The 25,727-nt window shown below is 37.5% G+C and overlaps 6 protein-coding genes across 6 annotated transcripts; 3 read left to right on the top strand and 3 right to left on the bottom strand.

Moving 5' to 3' along the window:
- Positions 1 to 1,821: 1,821 nt before the first annotated feature.
- Positions 1,822 to 2,772, top strand: CBG24713 (the record flags this gene model as incomplete). Its single annotated transcript, XM_002648395.1, has 2 exons — positions 1,822 to 1,923; positions 2,551 to 2,772. 2 exons carry the CDS (start codon positions 1,822 to 1,824, stop codon positions 2,770 to 2,772), a joined length of 324 nt encoding a protein of 107 aa, XP_002648441.1.
- A 537-nt stretch (positions 2,773 to 3,309) lies between these two features.
- On the bottom strand, positions 3,310 to 5,167 carry CBG24712 (the record flags this gene model as incomplete). Its single annotated transcript, XM_045240849.1, has 7 exons — positions 3,310 to 3,350; positions 3,403 to 3,521; positions 3,911 to 4,019; positions 4,079 to 4,202; positions 4,587 to 4,757; positions 4,806 to 4,952; positions 5,000 to 5,167. The coding sequence occupies 7 exons, from the start codon at positions 5,165 to 5,167 to the stop codon at positions 3,310 to 3,312; spliced, it is 879 nt and encodes a 292-aa protein (XP_045100911.1).
- An 855-nt stretch (positions 5,168 to 6,022) lies between these two features.
- CBG24711 lies at positions 6,023 to 8,737 on the bottom strand (the record flags this gene model as incomplete). Its single annotated transcript, XM_045240848.1, has 10 exons — positions 6,023 to 6,056; positions 6,096 to 6,211; positions 6,260 to 6,372; positions 6,419 to 6,566; positions 6,620 to 6,853; positions 6,901 to 6,994; positions 7,041 to 7,251; positions 7,839 to 7,953; positions 8,408 to 8,604; positions 8,653 to 8,737. 10 exons carry the CDS (start codon positions 8,735 to 8,737, stop codon positions 6,023 to 6,025), a joined length of 1,347 nt encoding a protein of 448 aa, XP_045091402.1.
- Positions 8,738 to 10,137: 1,400 nt separating this feature from the next.
- CBG24710 lies at positions 10,138 to 14,459 on the top strand (the record flags this gene model as incomplete). Its single annotated transcript, XM_002648392.2, has 8 exons — positions 10,138 to 10,142; positions 10,465 to 10,610; positions 10,660 to 10,860; positions 12,477 to 12,672; positions 12,884 to 12,977; positions 13,023 to 13,271; positions 14,031 to 14,181; positions 14,230 to 14,459. The coding sequence occupies 8 exons, from the start codon at positions 10,138 to 10,140 to the stop codon at positions 14,457 to 14,459; spliced, it is 1,272 nt and encodes a 423-aa protein (XP_002648438.2).
- Positions 14,460 to 21,819: 7,360 nt separating this feature from the next.
- On the top strand, positions 21,820 to 22,355 carry CBG24706 (the record flags this gene model as incomplete). The annotated part of the gene is made up of 4 exons (XM_045240847.1): positions 21,820 to 21,967; positions 22,014 to 22,111; positions 22,156 to 22,277; positions 22,322 to 22,355. The coding sequence occupies 4 exons, from the start codon at positions 21,820 to 21,822 to the stop codon at positions 22,353 to 22,355; spliced, it is 402 nt and encodes a 133-aa protein (XP_045091401.1).
- A 2,889-nt stretch (positions 22,356 to 25,244) lies between these two features.
- On the bottom strand, positions 25,245 to 25,596 carry CBG24705 (the record flags this gene model as incomplete). Its single annotated transcript, XM_002648390.1, has 2 exons — positions 25,245 to 25,372; positions 25,419 to 25,596. Coding segments are annotated over 2 exons (306 nt in total), but the record flags the coding sequence as incomplete, so codon positions are not given.
- Between the last annotated feature and the right edge of the window lie 131 nt (positions 25,597 to 25,727).

Below are 25,727 nucleotides of genomic sequence, written 5' to 3'. Positions count from 1 at the left end.
TGGATTCCAAAGAAATCCTGTCGGGTTCTCAGAAAGGAATGGGTCGGTGAAGAAGAATGCCTACAAGGATTATTTTAAGATTTTTGAAATTTTCATATTTCAAAAAATAGGTAAAAGATTCATATCTTACACCGCCGCCAGCTTCTTTTCTTTTCTCTCGTCTTTGGAAATATAAAGAACAGACAAAGATAATCTTACATTGACCCCTTGACAGCTAGAATTCCCAATACATTCCGGTTTTCGAACTCCATCCAACCATACATTCGATTTGTTCGTATCATTGGCTCGCTCTGAATATCTATGATCTTCTGATACCTTAAAACTACCAACTTTTTACAAATTCAAATTCTTCTGGAGTCTCTAGTCCAGTTAGTGTTCTTCCCGGAGTTTTTTGACACAATGTAAGCGCCATCGAATGGTTATAACATAATGAGCCTTTTACCAACTGCAAAACTTTGTTTCGAGGATTACTATAGTCAGTGAGCTCATTACAACTAGACACCAGGGTCCTTTTTCTCTCAAGAACATTTTGAATCTTTCATTTGGACACATTCTAATAGCTGAAGAATTGAAAATCCAAGATTCCGAAATCGTGTCATACGAGATACTGTAGCTTTGGTAGATTTGACGACCCGATGTTTCATTGGTTTCGAAGTAGTGTCCCTTTAAAGATTACTGTAGTTTTAGGAAAAAAAATAATTTCTACCGTACCTCTCCGCCTACAGTATCCCCTCTGGACATGTTGGGTTTTTTGAATCCGCAATTTTATAGCCAAATCGTTTTCCAATGTCATTGTTTCTTTTCACCGATGTTACCTCTCCAATTTCAAAAACTTGACATACCGTACTCCCGAATTCGTAGATCATCTACAGTAATCTGAAGGGTTACATTATCTACTGATATTACCCTACCATACACCTCTCATCCTCATTACAGTAGTCCAAACACTCCTCGAAAGTAAAATTGAGGTTACTGTAGATACCGTAATCCTGTGGCGAGCCATTTGAAGTTATCGTAAGAGGCGCATAAGAATTGAAAAGGGAAAATAGGAGTAAAATAAGGAGAAACATTTTTTCTGGTTTGGATTTTCGGAGAAATGAAAAAAGAGGGGGAAAAATATTCATGAAAACTATGGAAACAGAAAAATCGGAATCGGAAAAAAAGATGCCAAACTACATAAATTATTAATATTGAAATTTTGCTGTTTCAAACAACATTTTTTGGGATTACTGTCGTTCTACTGACACTTTTCCACACACGAACCCTCGGAACAATTGGGAATTCTGAATTTTTGGGCTAAATAATAGATTTTACAGTTTTGAAACTTGAAAATTCAAATTTGGCGCGTCCAGAGCTTCAAAATGAGCCCAAACACGACTAGGCTCCGCCCACTTTGGGACCCACTGCGAAAACTACAGTAACCCAAAATAAAAGGAACTAGGTCGTGTTTAGGCTTGTTTTGAAGCTCTTTTGACTTCAGATTCGAATTTCTGGTTTGTTTTCCAAAACATCCGGTGGATTTCCTATTTTTTTTCAAAATTTGAAATTTTCGAAAAAAAATTTTTTTTGAAAATGTTCAGAAATGTTTTTTTCGATTTTTTCCGATTTTTGAAAAGTCAAAAATCAAACTCCACTTTTTACAGTATCTTTTTTTCTTTGATTTTTCATGACAAAACACCCCAAAATTTCCAAATTTGCATAACAAAAAAAAAAGTTTTTTCGGACAATTTTTCTGAAACTTTTTTTTCAAAAATTTCGAAAAAAAATTCTATAAAACCTTCGATTTTTTGAAACTTTTCATTTTTTTTCTCTTAAAAAAATATGAAAATTCTCCATTCCCTTATTATTCTAGCCTCCATTTTTTCGCTGGTCCAAGCCAGCATTTTCGACGCGCTCAACGAGTTTTATGACGGCTGGGGGGAGGTTAGTTTTGATTTTGGAGTTTTGAAACTTAAAAATCTGAGTTCAGGGCGTTGAGAGCTTCAAAACGAGTTCGAACACGACTAGGCTCCGCCCACTTCGAAGGTCCCGTCGCGAAAAATACAGTAATACCGAAATAGAGGGACCTAGTTCGTGTTTAGGCTCATTTTGAAGCTCTCAACGTGTCAGACTTGGAAATTTGATTTTCAGAACAAACAACTGAAGTTTCAAAAAAAAATTGTCTCAAAACATTTTTTCGAAAATTTCAAAAAACAATTTTTTGGAAATTTTCCAGTTTTTGTCATTTCTCGCTTAAAAATCTTTCTAATCGTTTGAGACCTGAATTTTCAAATTCAGCGTTTTTTGAGCTTCACAACGAGCCCAAACACGACTAGGCTCCGCCCACTTTGGAGGTCCCGCCGCGGAAACTACAGTAACCCCAAAGTAGAAGGAACTAGGTCGTGTTTGAGCTCGTTTTGAAGCTCTAAACGAATCGAGAATAGTGAAAATGATGGAAAGGTGGATAATCAACTGAATTTCAAATTTTTCACAAATTCCAAAAAAATATTTTTTTTTTTTAATTTCGATTTTTCTGGAAATTTCAAATTTTAATAAACAATTGATTTCCAGGAGCAATGTGTGCAAATCAACAATCGTCGTAGCCCCCAAGCCACGCCCCTTACAGCTCTGGAAATTCCATTCGGTGGATTTTTCGACGGATTTCTGGACTGTGAGCATCGAGCCAGCAATACAGAGAACTTCGGAATCGATGGATCGCCAAATTTGATTTATCGAATTTTTGGTTATTATGGGATTTTGAAGAGGAAAATTGTTTATTTGGGACAGAAATAATTTTTTTCAATTTCTTGTCAATTTTTCTGTTTCCAATGAATTTGTGAGCATTTTTCTTAATTTTTCATAATTTTTAGTCAGTATTATCGAATTATGTGTGGAAAATGCCTGAAAATCGATCTGTTTTAGCTATAAATCGATCGAAAATCAATTTTAAACTAAAAACACATCTTGCTCGTCAGGCCTTGCGCACTGTACGCAATAGTCCGCAATGCACCATTGCCTACCGTAGCCAGGTGAAAAATCATTTTTTCAATGAATTTTCCGATTTAAAAATCGAACTTTAACAAGTTTTTCATGGATTTTTTTGTAAAAAAATAATGAAACAATTTTTAAAATCAATCTTACGCCTAGAAATTTCCAAAAATGCTTAAAAGTTCAATTTTTTCAGCAATTTCCAGGGATGACCGAAAAAACGCTAAATTCGGCGGAAATTCTCGAAAAATTGCTGTCCAAAAAGCTCGAAACTTCAGATTTCGAAAGAATTTTGAAGAATTTGGAGGAAAATAAAAGTAAAAATCCAAAAAAAAATTTTATTTAAAAAAATTCTTTCAGCCAAAAATCTATTTTCCGAAATTCTGAAATCATCGATCCATCAACTGCGTCGATACCAATCACAAATCGATTCACTTTCCGATGATCTATCGCATGCTAAAAAAATCAACAGCGCAAAAATGCGAAAAGTTTGGGAATTGGGTCGAAAAGGGCAAATTTTGGAGGCAAAAATGACAAATTCCAAGCGGGAAATGCTGAAAATGAGGAAATATGTAAAGGAAAATATTTATGATTGGGAGCAAAACGAAAAAATTGAGAAAAAACGGCTGAAAAAGGTCTTCGCGCCGAAAAATTCGAAAAAGTCCAATAGAGCGAATTTGCAGACCGCCAAACCGCCTCCAACCGATCCTTCGACGTCGGGACCAATTAATTATTCTGTGATTATCGATTTTCTCGTGTTTATACTCATTATTGAGGCGAAATTCAGAAATTCAGAAATTCAGAAATTCAGAAATTCAGAAATTCAGAAATTCAGAAATTCAGAAATTCAGAAATTCAGAAATTCAGAAATTCAGAAATTCAGAAATTCAGAAATTCAGAAATTAAAAAGTCAAAATACTTGAAAATCAAAAAAGAAACCTACCGTAATCCCCTGACAACTGGAATTCCCAACACATTCCGGTTTCCGGGTCCCATCCAACCAAGCCGCTTCAAAAGTGGCCATGTTTGCCATCCAAGACCCTCGGCTCGTGCTGGAATAACAAATCAATGATATTGATTTTTCTGAAAATACAGATTTTTTTTCACTTACTGATAAGATAGTCATATTCCTCCTGAGTTTCAACCCCACTTATATGAGAATCAGAATTTTTAGATGAGCAATTGCCAACTGCTTGAGCATGAGTGATTTCAGCGTTTTTCCCGCTAGGATAAAGCTGAAACGTGAATTTTGGGCATGAAATTGTCAGGAGCTTCAAAATGAGCCAAGACACGACCAGGCTCCGCCCACGTTGGGTCCCACAAATTTGATAATTTTGAAGCTAATGATTTGCGGCTACGCGGTCGGTGCTGGCTGTTTTTCCTTGTTTGGCCCATAACCTGGCCGATTATGGTCCAAATTTAGTTTTTTATTTTTCAATCAATAGATTTTTTATGTCAAGAGCCTCAATAATGAGTATAAACACGACTAGGCTCCGCCCATTTTGTGTCCGGCCGCGAAAACTACAGTAATCCTGAAATGCGAGCGAAATAGGTCGTGTTTAGGCTCATTTTGGAGCTCTCAACATGTCAAACTCATTTATTTAATTTTCAACGCCTACCGTAAAACACCAAGGTCCCTTGGGCCTTACAGACAATTTCCAACCAGACGCAGGGCACATTGTAACTCCTGTAGACTCGAAAATCCAATTTTCAGAAACTTCGTCATATTTGAAATCCCATCCATTATACGTTGACCGTCTCAGAGTCTCATTATACCCCATAAGGTATCCCTGAAAATTTTGAAATCTCTAGCTGCCGCGCCTTCGGCGCGTTACCCCTCCAGATGCAGTATCATTAAAGGCGCATGTGGTTGAATTGGTTTTAAAACCAATTTTATATAAAAAATCGAATCCTCGTTTTACCGAATTCAAATTTCCAATCTCAAAATATTGACAAATAGTGTCTGATCCATTATTGTAGATCGCCTGGAAGAGATTACTGTAGCTTCAAAGATTACTGTACTTTTGCCTACCATACACATTGGTTCCTGATTACAGTAATCCAAACAATCCGCCCAATTTAAATTCAGCGTATTGTAGATACCGTAACCCTGTGGGGAGCCATTTGTTGCTATCATATAAGTGCCATAAGTGAAATTTGGAAAAACGAAGAGAAAAAAGAGGAAACAATAGGAAGTCATGAGGTTAGAATGAAGTTTTTCGCTAGATTCGGATTGCTCATCAAATATCAAATTTTCGGGAAAAAAAAAGAAGAGAATAATGTTTTTTTGCGCATTCGGACTTTTTTTTGTGTTTGAAGCCTACAATGTATGTACCTTGAACTTTTTCGGAAAATGTGAATTCATACCCAGTTACATCTTTCTAAACCCTCGAACCTCCCTCAGAGTTTAGGTTTTTTTTTTCTGAAAATGGAATTCGCAAGTTTGCGAGATCAAGAGCTTCAAAATGAGCCCAAACACGGCTAGGCTCCGCCTACTTTAGGTTACTGTACTTTTCGTGGCGAGACCCTCAAAGTGGGCGGAGCCTAGTCGCGTTTATACTCGTTTTGAAGCTCTTAATGTCCTGAATTCCGAAATGCCATTAATGGCCAAAATTTTAGCTTTAGAGTTCTCATTTTCCGAAAATGTTCAAGGTACACACTCCATTGAAACACAAAAAAGTCCCCAAATGCGCAAAAAACATTTCGTTTTTGTTTCTTTTTTGTTTTTCCCGAAAATTTCGTATCTGATGATGTGCGGATCGGTGGATAATTCTATGTGTGAGTGTGTCCGTTGTTCCCGGGTCGCCGACCCTAGCGCAGTCACCGTTGGTCCAAAATTTCCGAAATTTTCACAGATAACCCGAAATAGCAGATAATGTCCGACTTTATTATTTTTTGAAATTTTGTTTCTGACGTCTTCTGAAGTCGTTAATCTATTTCTACAGCTGAAGCCAGTAGGTTGAGCCCCCGACAGGGGGGCGTAAACCGACTGGTTTTATTCTTAAATAAGAATTTGCATGCAGTAAACTTTTATTATTCAAACTTTGAAGTACATTTAATCTTGATATGGGAACCAATGACCGATTCCTCTGAAAATACAATATTTCAAAAAAAAAATCCACTCTTACCTCTCAGAAATCAATCTGATTAGAATAGTGTCCTCCATCGAATAGTTGTAATCCAAAGTGAACTCAAAGAAAGTCGGTTCTGCCAATAAGAAGTTCGGAACTTTGAACGAATTCATCTGAAAATTGATTTTTTTTTTAATTTTCAACTGCTCAACGAAATTTACAATGGGCCCGGCGTCGTATCTCAATTCGTCTCTCGTTTTCTCAACACTTCCAGAAGCTCCCAATTCCTTATTGCGAAAACTGAATTTCAGACTTTGAAATGAATTCGCAGTGCCTGAAATGCCAACCATCCGAATCTTTAGGGGCCCACAATCAAGTACCTGTACTCTGAACAGCAATTGATAGGTGAACCGTAAAAGTGTCTGGAAGTAAGATTGTTGGCAAAACCATGATACCAGTTCCAGAGACTTTGAGGCTTAAAGAGTAGACTATGAATGGAGCGAGTACGTTTGGCGCTGTCTGAGAGGCCTGAAAAGTTTGGATGTCCATAATAAACAATTGAATTTGATAAAACCACTTACGGTTACTATATGATGTGAAAACGCACAAAAGCCATTTGTCTTGGCAGCCAAGTCGTACATAGTTTCTGGATGAAGACCACCAGAGAACGTGCCCTGTGCGGCTATAATCACCGTAATTTGATTTTCTCTCAACTTCTCCACAATTCTCGAAATATCAACTTCATTTGGACTCCGTTTCATTGCAACCAAAACCATGGACCCACAGATCAATGGATGATTGGAGTCTACGAATCTCTGAAATTAATAGCAATTTTTAGTTAGTGTTTCAAGAATTTCCTTACTTCCAATACATCCAATATATCACTTCCTGTTTCCGAACTGTCAAACGTTTGTGGTGGATTCTTTTCTTGATCCACCATATACAAATAACCAGTCCTAAATGCTTCATTTTTACCTTTAAAACTGTAACTTTCTAAATTACATTCTACTATTAAAATACGTATCGCTCTCATGGAACACAATTTCCTCTTTTGTTTTCGTGTCAAATCGAACTGTAGCCGTTATTGCGAACTTGGTTGCCGCACCATTGTCGATTTTGCTGTGCTGTATATATATTTCAGTAAAAGCCCATTTGTCCAAATCTGCTGAATGTGCGAAGAAGAATGCTGCCGGGTCCGTTTGTGAGCATTTATCTAAAAGTGCGTGTTAAAATCTGTACTTGACATAGACAACTCGGCTGTCGGCTTGCAACTTCTGGACGGAAGTTGAGGGGGGTTCGGCTTTTGGTCGGATCTTGGTCAGATTTTGGTCAGAAGCTGCCTACTGGCAGCAGTGGGACGGACAATGGTCGGATTTTGGCCGGAATTTGAAGGCGTTGCGTGTTAAAGGTGGGGGGACAGGAGATTTTTCGTAGTTTTTTTTTAGCTAGAGCATGCATTCTACCGTGACGGTGTACAACGCTTAATGTCACTCTGCGTACAGCTGTCGTCCTCGCCTTTATGTATGCAATCGGGTGTGCGCTTTCTCTTTACCCGCGTGGCTCAGTCGGTAGCGGCGCCGCACCCTCAATCATCGCTCTCACAAGTTCAACTCCTCGAGGGGCATCTTTGAACGGAATTTCGAGAACATTATTTTTTTCATGTCCCCCCCCACATTTAAGAGGTCGGAAGCTGGCCGGTAGTTTGTCGGATCTTGGTCGGCTTCCCACAATGTCTTTGCCGTCTGACCAAGATCCGGCCAGAAGTAACCGGCGACGCCTGAGAATGCTTCTTTTACTCACTTTTCAGAACACAAACTGCTTTCAGCTCCTTATACTGCTCCTTACCATTTCCAGTATCCACTTGCCATGCCTGCTGGTATGGATCACAGAATCCATCCAGAGAATAGTCACCAATCTGAAACCCCAAAAAATCAATTTTAAAGGGGGGAATCCGACCAAAATTTTTATTTTTATTAAAATGTTTCAAAAGTTATCTATTTTTCAAATATTATTGCGAAAAAATTCGAAAGGAATCTAGGCCACGGCGCCTGATAGCATTATTTCAAGTGGCCGACAGTGTTTTTAATGTTTTTTACCTGTCGGAGATAAAAGCGAAAAAAATCCGGAAAAATTGTCCGGTAAGAAAGTCGCGCCGCTCGCGTGGCCTAGGTTTCTCACTGAAAACCCTCGTCCCTCGGCGGCACCTTTTTTTTGAATTTTTTTCCTTTTCGATGGCGTTTTTTCGGGGATTTCGGAATTTTCAAAAAATTTTTCGCAATAATATTAGGAAAATAGATACATTTTAACACATTTTAATGCAAAAAAAATTTGACCGAAGTCCCCCTTTAAAATTCCAAAATTTCCCTAACCTTTGCCCCTTTACCATTATCAAAGATATACAAATCTGCCCCATCTCCACAATAAGCTTGTACAAAACAATCATCAACTAATATTTCTGGAGACTTGATCGTACTAAAAAGGACTGAATTATACAGGAGATACGGTTCGCCATGGTTTTCGGCAATATTCCAGATATCCAGTTTGAGAGTTTTGCAAACGCAAGCCGCTGAAAAAGACTATCTAACATTAGTATATGTTCTAGCAGAGAACTCACGTGGCTCAGAATACCGAATCACTAGGCAGGAGTCGGAAAATGTCAGAATAGCAGCTAGCGAAAATAGAATACAATACAGATTCATAGCAGCTGTGTTGGAAAATATGAACATTTGGAGTCCTTTTTATATGGTTCCGTTAATGATATTCTATTATGAGGGTGTTGGAAAAATTGAATATTCAATTTGGACAAAATTAATTTTTTGCAAGAGATCAAAGCACATTACAGGATCTTATTCAAAAAAATATCAAAATGGGGAATCTATCGGAAAAAATCGGGAATCATCTGTCAGGAATCTTCAGGATGTTTTGTCTAAAGTTTTCAACTTCCCTAGAGTAACCCTAAAATTCAAAAACGAACATTCTAACTTCTAACCGCATATTTGGAAAATTCCGATTTCTCGGTCTTAAAATTTAGTAGCTGAAATCTGGGTTTCTTGTTTCACAACTTCCGGGGTTTGAATACCCCCAAAAATCCACAGTAACCTTTGCAGTCTTCCCAGTTTTCTATTTTAAATAGGTTTCTACAGAATAAATACTTTTTCAGAATGATTCTAAAATGTTAAATTTATCCCAATTCTTCAAAAAAACGGGCGGAGTCAAAATACCCATTAGAATTTCACCGGTCACCAATGATAAAAAATGTGAAAAACACAGTCATACAAAGGGTTACGGTAGATGAAAGTGAGTTTTGGGATGCCGTCAACTTTGAGTTCGATTTTCTCTCTGCCTGAGAAAGATATTTTTAAAAAGTCAACTGATAAAATGTTCATGGGAACATCAAAAATGTTTTACCAGTTTATAACTTTTTGATATCTCTTACAGTAACCGAGATAAATTTGCTTAAAGTTAAGGAGGGGGGGGGGGGGGTCATTGTATGCATCAGAGCGCTTACGGTACTAAACACATTAGTCATAAACACATGTCAATTAAAGTAACAAACTCGGGGGTACAAGGATTCGGGGTAGAGGGGGTACTAAATAATTTCGAAATTCTGTCTTTAAACGGTTCGCAGATTCGTTTAGATACACAATTCAACTCAGTGGTACGGAAAATAAAAGTTACCCTGACATTTTGTATCCCGAATCACTAATTTTGTACCCCTAAATCAGTTGTATCCCGTTGTACCCCTTGAGTCGATGTACCGTCGAATTTTGGCCTTCAGTTAGATCATCAATTACTTTTCAGACCAATGCCATTTTTCTTTTTTCAAAAAAGAAAGAGAAGCGAAGCGACGATAGTTTCCCATTGAAGCGGGCGTCGCTATCATCAAATGTCACAATTAATTTTTCTGAATCCAACTTTTTCAGATTCCAACGATTCTTCTTCTTCCTCTATTTCTATAATGTTCCCCTAAACTTCCCATTATCCCCATACCAAAATGTCTTGTTCTTCTTTCTATTCATTGATTGTGAACCTAAAAATGTCTGATACACATGTTTTTGGGGTTTAACCAATTTTTAGATCCAACGAATTATTTTTCCCAATGCAGTAAACATTTATTAACACATTAAAGTACTTAAACATCTTGATATGGCAACCAATGATCGATGGGTCTGAAAACAAAGTGTTTCAGACTACAACTATTCTGAATGTCTTACCTTTTAGAATACATTCGGATCAGAATGATGTCTTCCATCGAATAACTGTAGTCTAATGTTAGATCATACGTAGCACATTTTCAAATAATGTTTTGTAGCCTAGAATTCACATTTTTGGTTTTCTAGGCCACCAACTTCAAACGCCCATATCTCGCCTGCCAGTGGCCCTAGAAGCTTGAAATTAAAAAAAAAATTAAATATCGATTTTTTAGACGCCAACGGCACTTTGGAATTTTGACCTACACCGTCAACGACCGGTTCAAAAAGATGATGATCATTCTTGTGATCATTTTAGTGTTGCTCGCTGCAATCGTAATTACGCTTCTGGTCGTTCTGCTACACCACAGAGGTTCAGAGGGTATGTAGAATAAAAAAAAAGAAAAAAAATCAATAGTTAATATTGTCAGATACATCCACTACTACTAAAATTGCCCTTAATTCTATTCCCACTACTAAAATTCCTGTTACTACCCAAAATTCAAATCCCAACTCTAAAGGAACAACTGCGAACCCAGAAAAGACTACTGTAACTAGTGAACCCGCTGTTAAGACCCCTTATCCGGCTCCTCCTACTGATCCAGTTGAAACTACAGCGCCCCCGGCTCCTGGTGAGTTTTTAAAAAACCCAAATTTCAGGAAATTCAGGTATTTGAACGGAAGCTCCGCCTATTTTATCTAATTTTTTGAATCTAGACACACCTATACCCAAAATAGCTTCTTTCTAGGTGCCCTGGTATCCGAGATACGACTATTCGAGATGGTGGCCGAGGTTTTGGAGTTTTTGGGATTTCTAGGCGACCAATATGTGTTGTTTTGAAACTTTCAAAATTCTCATGTTCGATATTACCTACCCTCCAAATTTTAAGCTTCTAGCGCCTTTAGAAGCCGAGTTATACAGAAGGCCGAGTTTTTGGATTTCTAGGCCATCAGAGACAACGTTCTATAACTCGACTCCTATTGGTCCTATTGGAATGAAACTTTACCCATAGACTGACAAAGTTTAGTCACACACTTTCAAATATTTTTCGTGACACAGATTTCCTAAATTTGGGTTTCTAAGTCACTTTTTTTCAAGAATTTTTTTCTGCAAATTCTTTAATTATTGTGTTCTCCCATTTTAATACGATAAGAAGTTACTTCTCGGGCAAGAAGGGAAGAACATATAATCAGCCTAACATTCCATCGGAAAAAACGAATTGTGTCTTCCGATAAGGTAGCAATGACCAAAGATGGAGAACTGGTCGTAAAATGAACATGAAGAAAATTTTTTTGAACTTGAAATTCGTCGCAAGGGGGTTGTAAAATAATAAAAATGCCGAGAAAACTGGGGGGAGAAAACATTTTGGCACAATTTTGAATAAGGTGGGAGAGCGACCGCGTAGTTGAGCTGGTTGCTCATCTTTAGGCTCTATTTTCTCAGTTCCTGGAAAAGATATAAAAAATTTGTCAACTGCAAAAATTTTACTGATATTATGAAAAATATTTGTTTAGTTTTCAAAATTTTTATATCTCTCATAGCAACCGAGATAATTGAGCTCAAAGTTTTTAGCCGCGTTTCTACAGGCACGTCTAAGCGGTCGCGGCACAGCTAGCTGGCGCGACGCTTAACTTTTAGCTCAAATATCTCGGTTCATATAACAGATAACACAATTTTGGAAACTACAAAAATGATGACGATATATGATAAACATTTTATTAGTCCTATAGAAACCGAGATAATTAAGCTCAAAAGCTACCGCATGGCGGTGACGGTAGCAGCGCGCCGCTCAACTTTGAGCTCAATTATCTCAGCTCCTATTAGAGATATCAAAAAGTGATGAACTACAAAAATATTGGAGATATTATGCTAAGCATTTTATTGATTGACAAAATTTTGATAGCTCAAATGAGAACCAACATAATTGAGCTCAAAGTTGGTTGCCGCGCCGATACCGGAGACAACCACAGCAAGCGGCGCTCAACTTTAAGCTTAAATATCTCAGTGCCTGTAAGAAATATAAAAAATTGTAAACAACAAAAATGTTGGACGTTTTATGGCAAATATTTTACAAGTTAACAATTTTTTATCGCTCCAATAGAAACCGAGATAATAGAGCTCGAAGTTGATAGCCTCGTAGCTACTGGGACAGCTCAGCGGTCGCGCTTAACTTTGAGCTAACTTATCTCAATTCCTATCATAGATGTCAAGAAGTGGAAGCCATAACATTCTAAGTATTTTTTTCAGACATTCCTCGATGTGCTCCATCACCACCTCCTAATCCTCCTTATCTATTTGCCTATTCTAACGACTTGTCTCCAAATGTTGTTTCACTAACAGCAGACACATTTTTTGATGCACTGGATAAAGACGGTTCCTCCTATGCGACCGTTCGGTTTGATACATCGCCTGAAGATCCGGTTTATTTTGCACCAGATACCAGGTAATCTACCGTATGCCTACACTCAATTATAAGATAAGTTACTGGATGCCTATAATTAACTCAAGCAACAAAAAAAATTTTCCGGATGTTTCGAATTTTTCTTGTAACTTTTCAAATGTTTAACTTTAATACTCGAAATGCACACCATCTTGTTTTAAACATTGCGATTGCTCACAATTATACACGATTGCTCACAATTATTCTCTTTTAGCTCGGTACACTCCATCGTGAACGGACGTCTTCCCAACCCTGCCCTTAGCTTTAAAACCACTGCAATTGGAAGTGACATAATCAAAACAATCGAGGTATTAAAAATTAACAAATAGTAACAAACGCTCTAATGTACTCAGAGATATTACACTTCCGCTGTGCAACACGGCTTTTCGACTTGTGGCGCCATAATTGTGATTCTATTAAAACGACTGCCAACAGAAACTGACATCTCTGATATCGTAGCCAAGATTCGAGCTAATTCTGGTTTAGTGTTAGTGCTCACCTCTACCAGTCCATCAGGAGGTGATCAGCCAAAGACTGCGTATAGGATAGCGTCCAAAACCAATGGCATGGGTATATTTGTGGATGATGCAAAGTTACGTCAGGTGAGTTGTTTTTTAGTTGAGCCGATTGTTTAATTTTGAGCTCAGTTACCTTGGCTGATGTTAGAGATAATTAAACTCAAAGCGTACAAGTATGGCTAGGTGCATAGCGACCAACGAGCCGACCGATCCAGGCGCAACTAAGCTTAACTGTCGCGGTTCCTTTGAGCGACATCGAAAAGTGGTAAACTACAAACATTTTTGTCATAAAATCACCAACAATTTATTAGTAGACGAAATTTTGATAGCATTTATAGGAACCGAGATAGTTAAGCTCCAAATATTGCAGTGTGACTGAGCCGGTAGCTGAGAGGGCTGCAATTTTGAGCTGCTCAATTATCTCGGTTTTTTAAAGGTGGGGGGACATGAAAAAATAATGTTCTCGAAATTCCGTTCAAAGATGCCCCTCGAGGAGTTGAACTTGTGAGGGCGATGATTGAGGGTGCGGCGCCGCTACCGACTGAGCCACGCGGGCAAAGAGAAAGCGCCTGCCCAATTGCATACATAAAGGCGAGGACGACAGCTGTACGCAGAGTGACATTAAGCGTTGTACACCGTGACGGTAGAATGCATACTCTAGCTACAAAAAAACTACGAAAAATCTCCTGTCTTTAAACAGATATCTAACATCTAACGTAAGACCTATTAAAATTTTGGTTATAATATTGCAAATATTTCGGTTGTTAACAAATTTTTAATATATCTTATTGCAACCGAAATAATTGAGCTCAAATTATGAGCCTAACAAAGCATTCTTTCAAGCACATCGACCGCGCACCAATTTTCGGCGTCCGCCCGATCTACTGTGCAAACGTTCAAGTCAGCGACCTCGACTTCTACCAATTACCAAACTTCAATGTACCTAGAAATGTACCCCGACTGAACAGAGTATCCTTCACGGTCCAGGATCATGGTTTGAAATATCTAAAATTATAAAAATCCATGTAAAATTTAAATTCAGGACCAATCGACTCATTTCAAAGACTTGAGCTGAAATTCTCAGATATTACGAATGCTACACTTGTTACAAAAATTGCTGTGGAAGCAGAGGATGTTCGAAAATTGGGATCTACTGGATATTCAACTTGGTTGGGTTTTGTAGCTGGCGACGAGTATAGGACAGAGATCGATTGTGATTATACTAGCGATGATATCGAAGAGCTACAGATAAGAGTTCAGACTTATGAGTGAGTTAGCCTTGAAATTATAAAAATCAGGATTTCAGAAAAATAACGAATTTTTAGACCCTTCTGGATACCATACTGCGATTGATGTCATCAAATTGATTACTGGTCCTTTCTTTTAATTGCTCAAAAATTCTGAATAGTACACTTTATTCCTTTTTTTAAATACAAGTTTTATTTTAATAAATGATTTTAATTTTTCTTCAAACTGTCAACTTTGAGGTCATATATCTCTTTTTCTATAGAAGATATCAAAAAGTAGTAAACTGATAAACTGTTTATCATTATATCAGAAATATTTTAACAGTTAACAGATTACTGATATCTTTCACAGGAAGCGAGATTAATCGACTCAAAGTTGAGAGATCTTGTTTCAAAGCTCAAAATCCATGGTTAATGTGATAAATCGATGCCAATAAATGATCGCTTGTCTTCCGGTTTTTTGTTGGACAATTAGGTAGGATGGATGGTTGAGGAGTCTGGAATTTATTTTTTCGAAATTTAGAATAAAATTTCCGATATTTTCAATATCAACTCTGATAGAATGACTCCGCCCTCCTCCACCCCTAACTTCAAACTATAAGCTTATTTCTCTCGATTACGGGAGGAGATATCAAAAAGTGGTCTACTGATAAAATCTTGCTGATACTATGATAAAAATTTTAACAGTTGACCACTTTTTCATATCTCTCTTAAAAACTGAGATATTTGATCTCAAACTTGAGCGCCGCGCGCTGTACCGCGACTACGTGCCGGTGCGGCATGGCCATTAACTTTGAGCTCCATTTTCTCGGTTACTGTAAGAGATATCAAAGAGTAATTAACTGATAAAATGTTACTTATGTTATGATAAACATTTTATCAGTTATCACTTTCTTCAGATATCACTTACAGGTAATCAGATATAGGCGCTCAGTAGCCGCGCCGCTAGCTGTGCCGCGACTACGTGCCGATAACGGCGCGGCCATTAACTTTGAGCTCGTTGAGCGCCGCCCCGCCAAAAAAAAAACGTTGAGCGCCGCCCCGCCACCGGCTCACTATCAGTTACGTGGTAAAACATTGAGTCCAATTATCTTAGTTACTGTAAGAGGTATCAAAAATATGTCAACAAATAAAATATTACTGTTATTATGATTAACTTTTCACCAGCTGACGACTTTTTGATATCTCATACAGAAACTGAGTTATTTGAGCTCAACGTTTAGAGATGACTCATTTACGCGATCTTGAAGCGGGGGAAAACGGGGGAAAACTCACCTTCCATCTACCGTAACCCTTTGGATTACTGTACTCTTCACATTTTTCATTATCCCAGCCAACGTCAGATTCTGGTCATAACACTGCAGCTCGGCAAACTCCAATGGACTTTTTGACTCCGCCCACTTTTTGAAAAACTGGGATAAATTCAAATTTTTAGAATCACATTCTAGAAGAGTGATTCTTTTGCAATTTATGAACAAATTTGTTAAATGCCACGTGGAAACCCATTTAGAATAGGAGATTCGGATTCTGGAGACGTTAAAAGGTACTGTAGATTTTTGAGAATATTCGAATCTAGAAGTTGTTGGACAGGAAATCCAGATTTCTTCGGAGGCTCTACAGTAATCCAAAATTGATTTTATTATTTCGTCTTCAGAGTTCTTGGAACTCATTTCTAGATGCCGAATTTTCAGATTTAGGGAATTCAGGATTTCCAAAAAGCCTGTTACAAATTGGAATCTACGGTTTTTGAACTCTAGGGTTACTGTAGGTAAATTGAAAATTTCAGCCAAAAATTCGAGAAGATTCCTAGCAAAGTTCTCAAATCTGGTCCATGAATCAATTATTTTCGAGTGTTCTGGAAATTTCCAAAATCCTTGAAACGTCTTTTTCATAATTTCCATGGAATTTTCAGATTTCACCGAAAACCAGAAGAGCTCAACGAAATTCAGAGATATTTGGAATTTTTGAGAATTCGAAAAATGTTTTATGGTATTTTTTGATCTACACGAGCAGTTGGAGATGTGGAACCTGAAAAAGAGAATACTGTAAAACTATTTTAAGAGAAAAAAGAGGCACATACTTTTCTTCTAGATCCATAATTTGGAAAATTTCAGCTAGGATTACGGTTGGGAAGCGTAGAAGTGGGATTGGCATCTGAAAAAAATGTAGATCAAAAATTTTTAATGTTGAATTTATACTTATTTTAAAGCTAAGAAAATGAGAAATTCAAAAATATACTTTTCAAAAAAATAGGTTCAAAAATGTCCGAGATATGGTTATTTTAAAAGTGGGCTAATAGTTAGATTGATTTGAAGGCGCATAGGAACAAAAATGGAACAATTCCAAATAAAGCCATGTTTATACTCATTTTGAAGCTGGTAAAAAGAAGAGTTCAAGAATAAAGTGTTACATTCTACGCCTATTCTTATAAGTTGAATGTATTATTATTATTGACGTGAACTACCCTGGTTCACTAACCCTTTCTATTTTCTCCACATATTACACGTATTACACGTATGACACGTGGATTTCTTGTCTCTTGAGAACTCCTCAGTTCTCAAGATCAGTTTCTGTATTGTCCCTGAATAAAGACTTTAATTACAACCACTCTCTACCCTTCCTGTGTCTCCTATCATGTCTGGACCACGGGACACAACATAAAGTTTTCAAATAATTAAGTCATAAGGAAGATATTGTCATTTTAAGATTTAATGTTGTCGAAGAAAGGTTCTCCTAACTTTTGAGACTGTCCTAGGAAGTTTTGAGTTTTCTAGGCCATCGAAACCGTAAAAAAACGTTGAAATAAACTTGAAATTCATGGACAAGTTTGTAAAAAATAAGAATATCCAAGACAGTCAGACAAACATGAAAAGTACAATAAAGATACATATTCTGCTGTCACTATGTCAAAAATCAATACATCGAAGACTCGATGAGAGGGGCACACAGTGTTTGACAGGTGATGACGTGGCACTCACATCTGCCAAAAAGCAAAATGAGACAGAAGAAAACCTTCCCGGGAGACTTTAATATAGGCTGGACCACAGTCCTCGACCTAGGGACCACTCTAATCTGATGGAATCAGATCCAGGGCCTTTGGATCATGAAATCCGCTAATCAATGACGAAACTCTGAAAATAATTCTCAATTTACAAAATTTCAAGTATGCATGTTTGATTCTTCAATGTTTGAATACGGTTCAGTATCTTGAAAAAAAAGAATCGAGAAGAAACTTTATTTTCCGTTTTGCTGTTTCCAATTTTTGCTTGCAAAATGAAGAAAAAATGTAGTCAAGACGATAAACAGCTAGCTTTAAAATAAGTATAAATTCAACATTAAAAATTTTTGATCTACATTTTTTCAGATGCCAATCCCACTTATACGCTTCCCAACCGTAATCCTAGCGGAAAATTCCCAAATTATGGATCTAGAAGAAAAGTATGTGCCTCTTTTTTCTCTTAAAATAGTTTTACAGTATTCTCTTTTTCAGGTTCCACATCTCCAACTGCTCGTGTAGATCAAAAAATACCATAAAACATTTTTCGAATTCTCAAAAATTCCAAATATCTCTGAATTTCGTTGAGCCCTTCTGGTTTTCGGTGAAATCTGAAAATTCCATGGAAATTATGAAAAAGACGTTTCAAGGATTCTGGAAATTTACAGAACACTCGAAAATAATTGATTCATGGACCAGATTTGAGAACTTTGCTAGGAATCTTCTCGAATTTTTGGCAAATTCTCTGTCTAATTTTTAGATTCCATGACCAACTGATAAGGGAGTTCAAAGGAGTGACATGTGTAGCCATCTTTATGACATTGTGATGTCATTTTACAGACGAAAGAGCAGAAAACCACTGAAGAACATTTTTTGAAAGTATTTTTCAGATAAATAAGGATTTCAGATTGCTCAGAAACGGAATTTTCTAAGGAACACATACCGTAACTACTGTCAACTTTGAGCCCATATATCTCAGCTCCTATGAAGGATTTCAGAAAATTGTCAACTGATAAAATATTTCTAAGATTATGATAAACATTTTGTTAGTTACCGTAAAATCTGTATTGATATTGCATGCAAGTCTATTGTTCAAGTCACCTCAAGGGGTGCAACTCTATTAGAGGGGCAATTCAAATAGAGGCTGCAATTCTATTTTTCAAACTACGAAAATTTTGAAAAAAAAGTTTTATTATGAAAATCAACAAAAAAGTAACAAATTGAACACAACAAAAGGAAAATATTCAAAAAATTGAGGCGTCACTGTCATAGTTATTGTCTTCTTCCTCGGCATGGTTCATTTCTCCATCGTCTTCCTCAATTTCAATATCTCCCAAAATCTCCTGAATTTCTTCCATTTCTCGTTCTGCTCGTCTTGTCTTCAATAACTGTACGCCTTCTGGAATTTCTCCATCTTTCTTGAAACAATGAATTGCCTCATCATCTTCGCCATTTCTTCCATTTTTTAATCCGCATCCTTTGAATGATCTTACAATGTATTCCTTCGGGATATTTTCCCACGCCAATTGAATCCATTTCAAATAAACTTCCATACTGGGAGCACGCATATTTCCCGCCGGGGTGAACGATTTCGTTCCATGAACCATCCAATCTTCGTACTCTTTTCTGATGAAAGATTTAAACATTGCGTTCCAATATACATCTGGAGCCTGAAAAATCGGGTCACGCAAAGTTTCAATAAAATCTACTCACTTGTAAGAATTTTGTGCATCCTCCAGGAATCACCGCAGTGTCTAGTCTCAGTTGTTTCAATACTTTTTTAGTGTCTGTACTGATGTGGCAACGGTAAGAGTCCCATACTAACAACCTTTTTCCGAACATTGAGTGACCGAGAACTTTTTCAAGAAAAGTTTTTGTGATTTCATCGTTGAAAAATGTTCTGTCACACCAAACCAACTGCAAAGTTTTTCTAAATGTTTCCTCAATACTTTGCACTGGTCTTTTTCTTGGAAGAAGTTCAAAAGGTTTGCACTTAAAACCGTCTGATCGAGCGCACAGCATTACTGTAACATGCAATTTCTCGTGTCCCGTGGTTTTCACTGAAACCTGAAATTGAAACGTTTAGCTTGTTATTTTTGAGTGTGCTGACTTGTTTAGATCCTCGATCCGCTACAGTCAAACTATTCGAAGAATCCAGATAAACCGCCGTCTCATCACATGCGAAAATTTTGTCATAATTATTCATGGTAATTAATCGTTCCACATAAAGGAGAAAGTCAATAATTTTCTCCACATAAAACTCTGGCGGTTTTTGACAGACTGTTGTAGCACGTCTACTCGAAAATCCATGCCGCTTCAAAAAAGAAACCAGCCATCCATTCGAGAACTGCAACATTTAATGTTTAATCTCAAGTAGGTAATCTGTTTTCAAACCTTCATATCACTATTTGAAATAGACTTGGCGCGATTCTGGATTCCAATACGAGTAATACGAAGCTTTTTTTCTCTTTGCTCTCGGACCCATTCCGCAAGTTTAGTATCAAAATCTTTATCATTCACTTTACGCCCTGCGCCATCAAGCCGTTTTTTCTTTTTTCCATTTTCAGCGATTGTTGCTATTATTTTTTCTTTCTGAGCTCTCCATTGTTGCACATTTTGTCTTGAAACTCCAAATTTCTTAGCTGCTTCCGTGTTATTTTTTGATTCTGCCCATTTCACCACCGTAAGCTTGTAATCCAAGGGGTGGGCTCCACGCTTTCTCTTTCTAGAGTTTCCACCAACTTTTTCAACGTCTTCCACGTCTTCCACGTTTTCCACGTCTTCCACGTTTTCCACGTCTTCCACGTCTTCCACGTTTTCCACGTCTTCCACGTCTTCTACGTTTTCCACGTCTTCGAGGACTTCTTCAGAACTCATTGCTCGTGTTGCTCGCTTCAATAAATGGAAAATATTGTTAAAAAAACAAAGAAAAATAAAAATAAATCAGAAATTAAGTAGGTAGTTTAAAAAAAAAGAAATTCGAAAAACAACTGTGCAATTGTTCGTCACGGTGTCACAGACTAAAAATTGCACAGTACTCCCGGCGGAGCCGCAATTCTGCTGGAGATGCAATTGTATTACGGGGGCAATTCAATTAAAGGCTGCAAGTCTATTTTTCAAGTGCCCTCAAGGGGTGCAAGTCTATTAGAGGGGCAATTCAAATAGAGGCGCAATATCAATACAGATTTTACGGTAACTACTTTTTGATATCTTTAACAGTTACCGAGATAAATTAGTTTAAAGTTGAAAGTTGAAGGGCTCGATTAGAACGTACGGTACCTCCACCGCTGCTCCCTGAAAAATACGATTTCACTGAGCTATTATGCTCCACAATACCGGTTCTAGAGTTCAACTGTACATTTTTTTGATCTCGGAACTTACCTGCAGTTCCTGAAAACACCCACTTTCGTCATTCGCTGATAAAACTGTTTTATCAACTGATAAGAAATTTTGGCATAAAAGGAGGCGACAAATACTCTAATCAAAATTATTCTATACTATTCCAACCCCTTAAACACCCCTAATCAAATTTTCAGAGCTAACCTTTTCATAGTCAGCCAATCACACAAAAAACCAACCAAAACCTAATCCTAATCAATTTCAGATGTTCAAAATGTGTTTTATCGCTTTATAAATTTTCAAAATTTCAGACGACACCTCCTGTATCCCTACCGCCTTTCCAGCAACTTTCCTTTTTGCCTATTCTAACGATTTATCGTCGAAAACAGTTTTGGATACATGGAATGAAATTGCTGGCTATGAAGGTGCAACAACGGATTTTGCTAACTTTGGAAGTGTTCGATTTGATACCAAAAATGGAATGGATATGGAATTTCATTCAAATTTGAAGTAGGCGGTTTTTCCTCGCTACCGTAACTCATAGCTCCTTGAGAGCTCAATTTCATGTCCCTCGCCTTTAAGTTGAAATAGGATACACCGAAAAGTTGAAGGTCCATTTCAGAGACGCCACTAGAGCCATCAAAAACAACCTTCCGGATCCAAAGCTAGTATTTCAGAATCCAGGAGTTGGAAGTAACGTATTCGATGTTATAGAGGTAATTTTTCTCCGGCTCAATCAGTATACTGTAGCTCTTTTCTTCCAGAAATTCTTCTCCAACACTCAAGCACCAGTTTGTGGGTCCATCCTCTTTATCCTCCTGAAACGCTACCCCGACGAAGCCGATGTCTCCGGATTAGTCTCTCTAATCCGTTCTCATCATGCTATTGTTCATGTGATCACATCTGCATATCCAGCAGGAGGATACTATCCAAAAGCAATGTATTCTGTAGCTTCCAAGACCAATGGAATGGGACCTTTTGAACCGGATAGCCAATTTTGGGAGGTAAGGGGTTTTGATACCTGAAAAACTTCAAAGAATCCATTTCCTAGATGATCGGCCGCCTTCCAGTGTTCGACAATCCCTATCCAGTATATTCAAGAAGCATTCAAGTAACTGGGAGTGGAACGATGAGTCTTCCAGCGTTGTATCTTCCAAAACCAGATCAATATTGGATCTGCGTCACTTATCAGGACCATTGTGAGCCGAAAATAAAGTAGACACAACTTTTTATGTTCTCTTTCAGTACCAATCGACTCGTTGAAAAGTATCAATTTACGTTGGACCAATCCTAGTGACTCTGGATATTTTGAAGTCGATACAAATGTGGTTGATGGTAGCGAGGTGGTTCAAAAAAGTAATGCAATCAATTATCGACTTTTTTACAGGACACTGAAACCTATGCAAGTGAGTGGAACGATTTCGGTGCGTCCAATTACAACATGACCCTGGATTATGATTATTTGGGTACGGTTGTGCAGAATCTCCAGATTCGGATCTACAGTAAAACGTAAGAAGTTTTGTGAGAAATCATTTGGAAATTGAGAATTTCAGACCGCTCAACAACTGGCTACCATACATTGATTGATTTTTGCTGGATCAATTGGTTTACCATTAAACTTTTCCATTTTTTAGAGTGAATAAATAAATATTTGAGCATTAAATGAGCATTTCAATAAGGGGAGCTTTTCAGCAAATCTGCAAATTGACTGCATTCCGGGGCGAGTTCTGACAGCTTTTAACTTTAAAGGAGGCCAGACATCAAAAATTTCAAAAATTTCATTTTTACTCAAAAGATATAACTCTGAAGTATAAATATAGCTATGTACTTAAAAAAATGAAAAAAAAACACTTCAAGGACGAAAAAATGCTCTTTTTTGTCACCCTAATTTCTTCACTAGCTTGCTGCTGCGGCGTCGCTTCATAATGTGAAAAACGCGATGGTCGCCTCTTACACGCGTAGTGTAGTGGGTACGCTCTAGGCTAGTATTCAGGAGGTCAGAGGTTCAATCCCTGCTGGTGTTTTTACTTTTTTCTTCCCTTGTTTCCTTCGGATTGAACTTTTTGAACTCGGAATTTCTGAAGGGCTACCAGCGTGCCGCCGAGGCCTCGCTCCGAGGTATCAAAATCAGTTGAAAATGAAGAAACGTGTTTTATTATGTTAACAAATAAATTATGAAAAAAACTACAATTAATTTTTAGAAAGAGACATAACAATTGAAAAAAACCACATAATTAAAACAATCCTCGTGCAGGGCTGGTCGTCGGAAGGTGAAGGAAGCAGTAAAAATGGAGACGTCTCTGAAAACCCAAGTCATAAAACAGTTTTTTATTCCTAGAGTAATAACGAGAAGTAATGAGATAAATAGGAACAGTGAAGAAACGGTTATCGAAGAGAAAATAGTTTTTTTCGCATGCCTATAAAAAACACCGGCGACTGGCAAAATAATCGGTCGATAGAACTTTAAATTTACATAAAAAATTCACTTTTATATGGGTTTTATAATAAATAAGAAAAAATAGCTTTTTTAATTTTTGAAGTCGTTAAAAATTGAAAAAAATAAAAGTCGGGAAATAAAAAAATAAAAATGTTTGCGCGTGGGATTGCGTGCTTTAGGTGCGAACACCGCGACGGCAAAATACACATTCCCTGAAATTTTCCCCGAAATTTTTGCTGTCTGCCCTCCTTTAAGTTTATATATCTCATTTCTTGAAAGAGATATCAATAAGCGGTCAACTGACAAAATGTTTATCATAATATCAGTAACATTTTATTATTATATTTTATTATTATTATTTTTCGCATGTATAGAAACAGCTCGAATTGATGATTTCATGTACCATGTAGCCTTTATTTCAGTTTCACCAGATATCTGAATTTTCTGTACAAAAATTATGAATATTCCAGAAATTAGTCAAAGTTATAGAAAATGTTTATTTGATGGATCTGAAAATGATCTTGAACGAAAAAAGACTGCTATCCAATATCCAATCCGCTAGCCAACAGTCAATCCGATGTCCACAATAAGTACCACCAAAAGATGAGAAAGAATTCGGGTCGGGTATATACTTACTGTTAACGTCAGTTTAGCCTCAAAACATCCAAAATTTCAGATATCACTCTCACCCAAATAAGCGTATTGTGGAAAGTTAGTGTCGATCAAAAAATTGGTTCAAAATCGGATTTCATGAGTAATGTTTCAAAATCCACACCCAGTTGGAAATCGACTCATACCCAGTTAAAAATCATGTGAACGGAAGGTGTCCAACTGAGAATGCAAATACGGATGAATATCCACAATATCAGTCGATCATCCTCCACAATCTATTAACGTTGATTCCAAAATAAGAGTAGGCTCCTAAACCATTCAAAGATTTCAAGAGAAACCAAGTATATCTTATCTACCAACTAAAAGAGAACGTAATCCGGAAGAGAAGATGATCTATGACACTTAACGTCTTGATCCGGAACCTCGGCAGAAGGAGACAACAGAGATTCGGTATTCAAAACGACCACGTTGCAGCGACCGCGCCGCGCCACTCGGCACTGGCGCCCGCCGCCCGTCGTTTCTCAGTCTTCGCTGCGGCGAAGCGAGTGTTCGTATCTCACCAAGAGCTGACCGCTATGCGGTCCCGTTTAACCTTTTTTAGCCTTTCAGCTATTTTTCTACGTTTGGCATCGTTTTGGTTTGTTAGCACCAGTTTTAGAAGGCAGCAAGGTTTCCTCCGGTAGCTCCCAGGAGGTTTTAGCCCTACACCTTTACTTCTTTTCTGTTCTTGCTTTCTTTTCCCAATTCCGTTGTCTTTGCCGTTTATTCAAATCCCTTTCCGTTAATAAACTTGGATTTGAATACTTTGTGTACTGTTATTTCCTTCGCACCGCTTATCTTACACATTTGGGGGGAATTGGGGGTCATTTCAGGTTGCTGACACTCTCGGGTTAGGACGTAGGATCGGTCTCGACTGACTGAGGATCCGCTGTCAACAAAAGACACGTGAAATCAGAAAAAATTTGAATTGTTTCACTAGGTACAGAATCGGTTTGCCTACCGATTTTGTACCTTGTAGCACAATTCAAATAATACTTGAATTTGGCGTGACCACTTTTTCCTTTAAAAAAGTACAAAATCGGGAGACAAACCGATTCTGTACCTGTAGAAGAAAAGAAGGCACAGAGCAACAAGGAGTTTAAAGTGCAGGAAGATTGGTTGTCACCTGGATTTGATAATACTACTACTACACTGTCCAATTTCAATTTGTCCACCTATTTTTTTTCGTTCAAGATCATCTTCAGGTCCATCAAATAAACATTTTTTTATAACTTGTTGCAAAAAAAATTTTTGTATTCATAATTTTGCAAATAATTTTGAAAGCAAATAAACCAATATAACTACTCTAACTTTTTTTGCTTACTAAAATGCTTTATTTCGTATTCAATGTCGAATTAGCTGTTCATCAGGAACTTGTAGAAAGAGAATTAACAGAATCCACAGGTTTTTGGGCACTGATCCTTCATTAAAGACTGGTAGATGGAGTTGGTGCACAAGTATGCCTTTGATGCACATTCCGATACTCCAGTAGATGGGTTCACTTTATCAACACAACCTGGAACTTGGTTATTTTAATTCAAGATATTTTGGTAAACTCTAACTGGATGAAGATCCTCCATTATTGTTGTTACTGTTGTTGCTGTTGTTGCTTCCACTGCATCTGTTACAAGTCTTTGGACATTGCTCAGTCATTAAAGCGTAGTAGGTGGAATCGTTGCAAAGGTAGGCACTCTTTGGACAATCAGACACTCCGGTGGATGGGTTGACCTTATCGACGCATGCTGAAAAGTCCCAGATTTTAAAAAATTTAGGAAAAAATCTTACTGCTGGTGCTAGCGGCGGTGGTGGTGGTCGTGGTGGAAACTACGATGTCAGCATACTCGCATGTGCCCTGAAGGAATGGCTTGCTT

This window comes from Caenorhabditis briggsae (assembly GCF_000004555.2).
Source record: "Caenorhabditis briggsae AF16 supercontig from assembly CB4, cb25.NA_207, whole genome shotgun sequence".
NCBI lineage: Eukaryota > Metazoa > Nematoda > Chromadorea > Rhabditida > Rhabditidae > Caenorhabditis > Caenorhabditis briggsae.
Note: the sequence above shows the minus strand (reverse complement) of the source record. Positions and strands in the feature narration are given on the sequence as shown.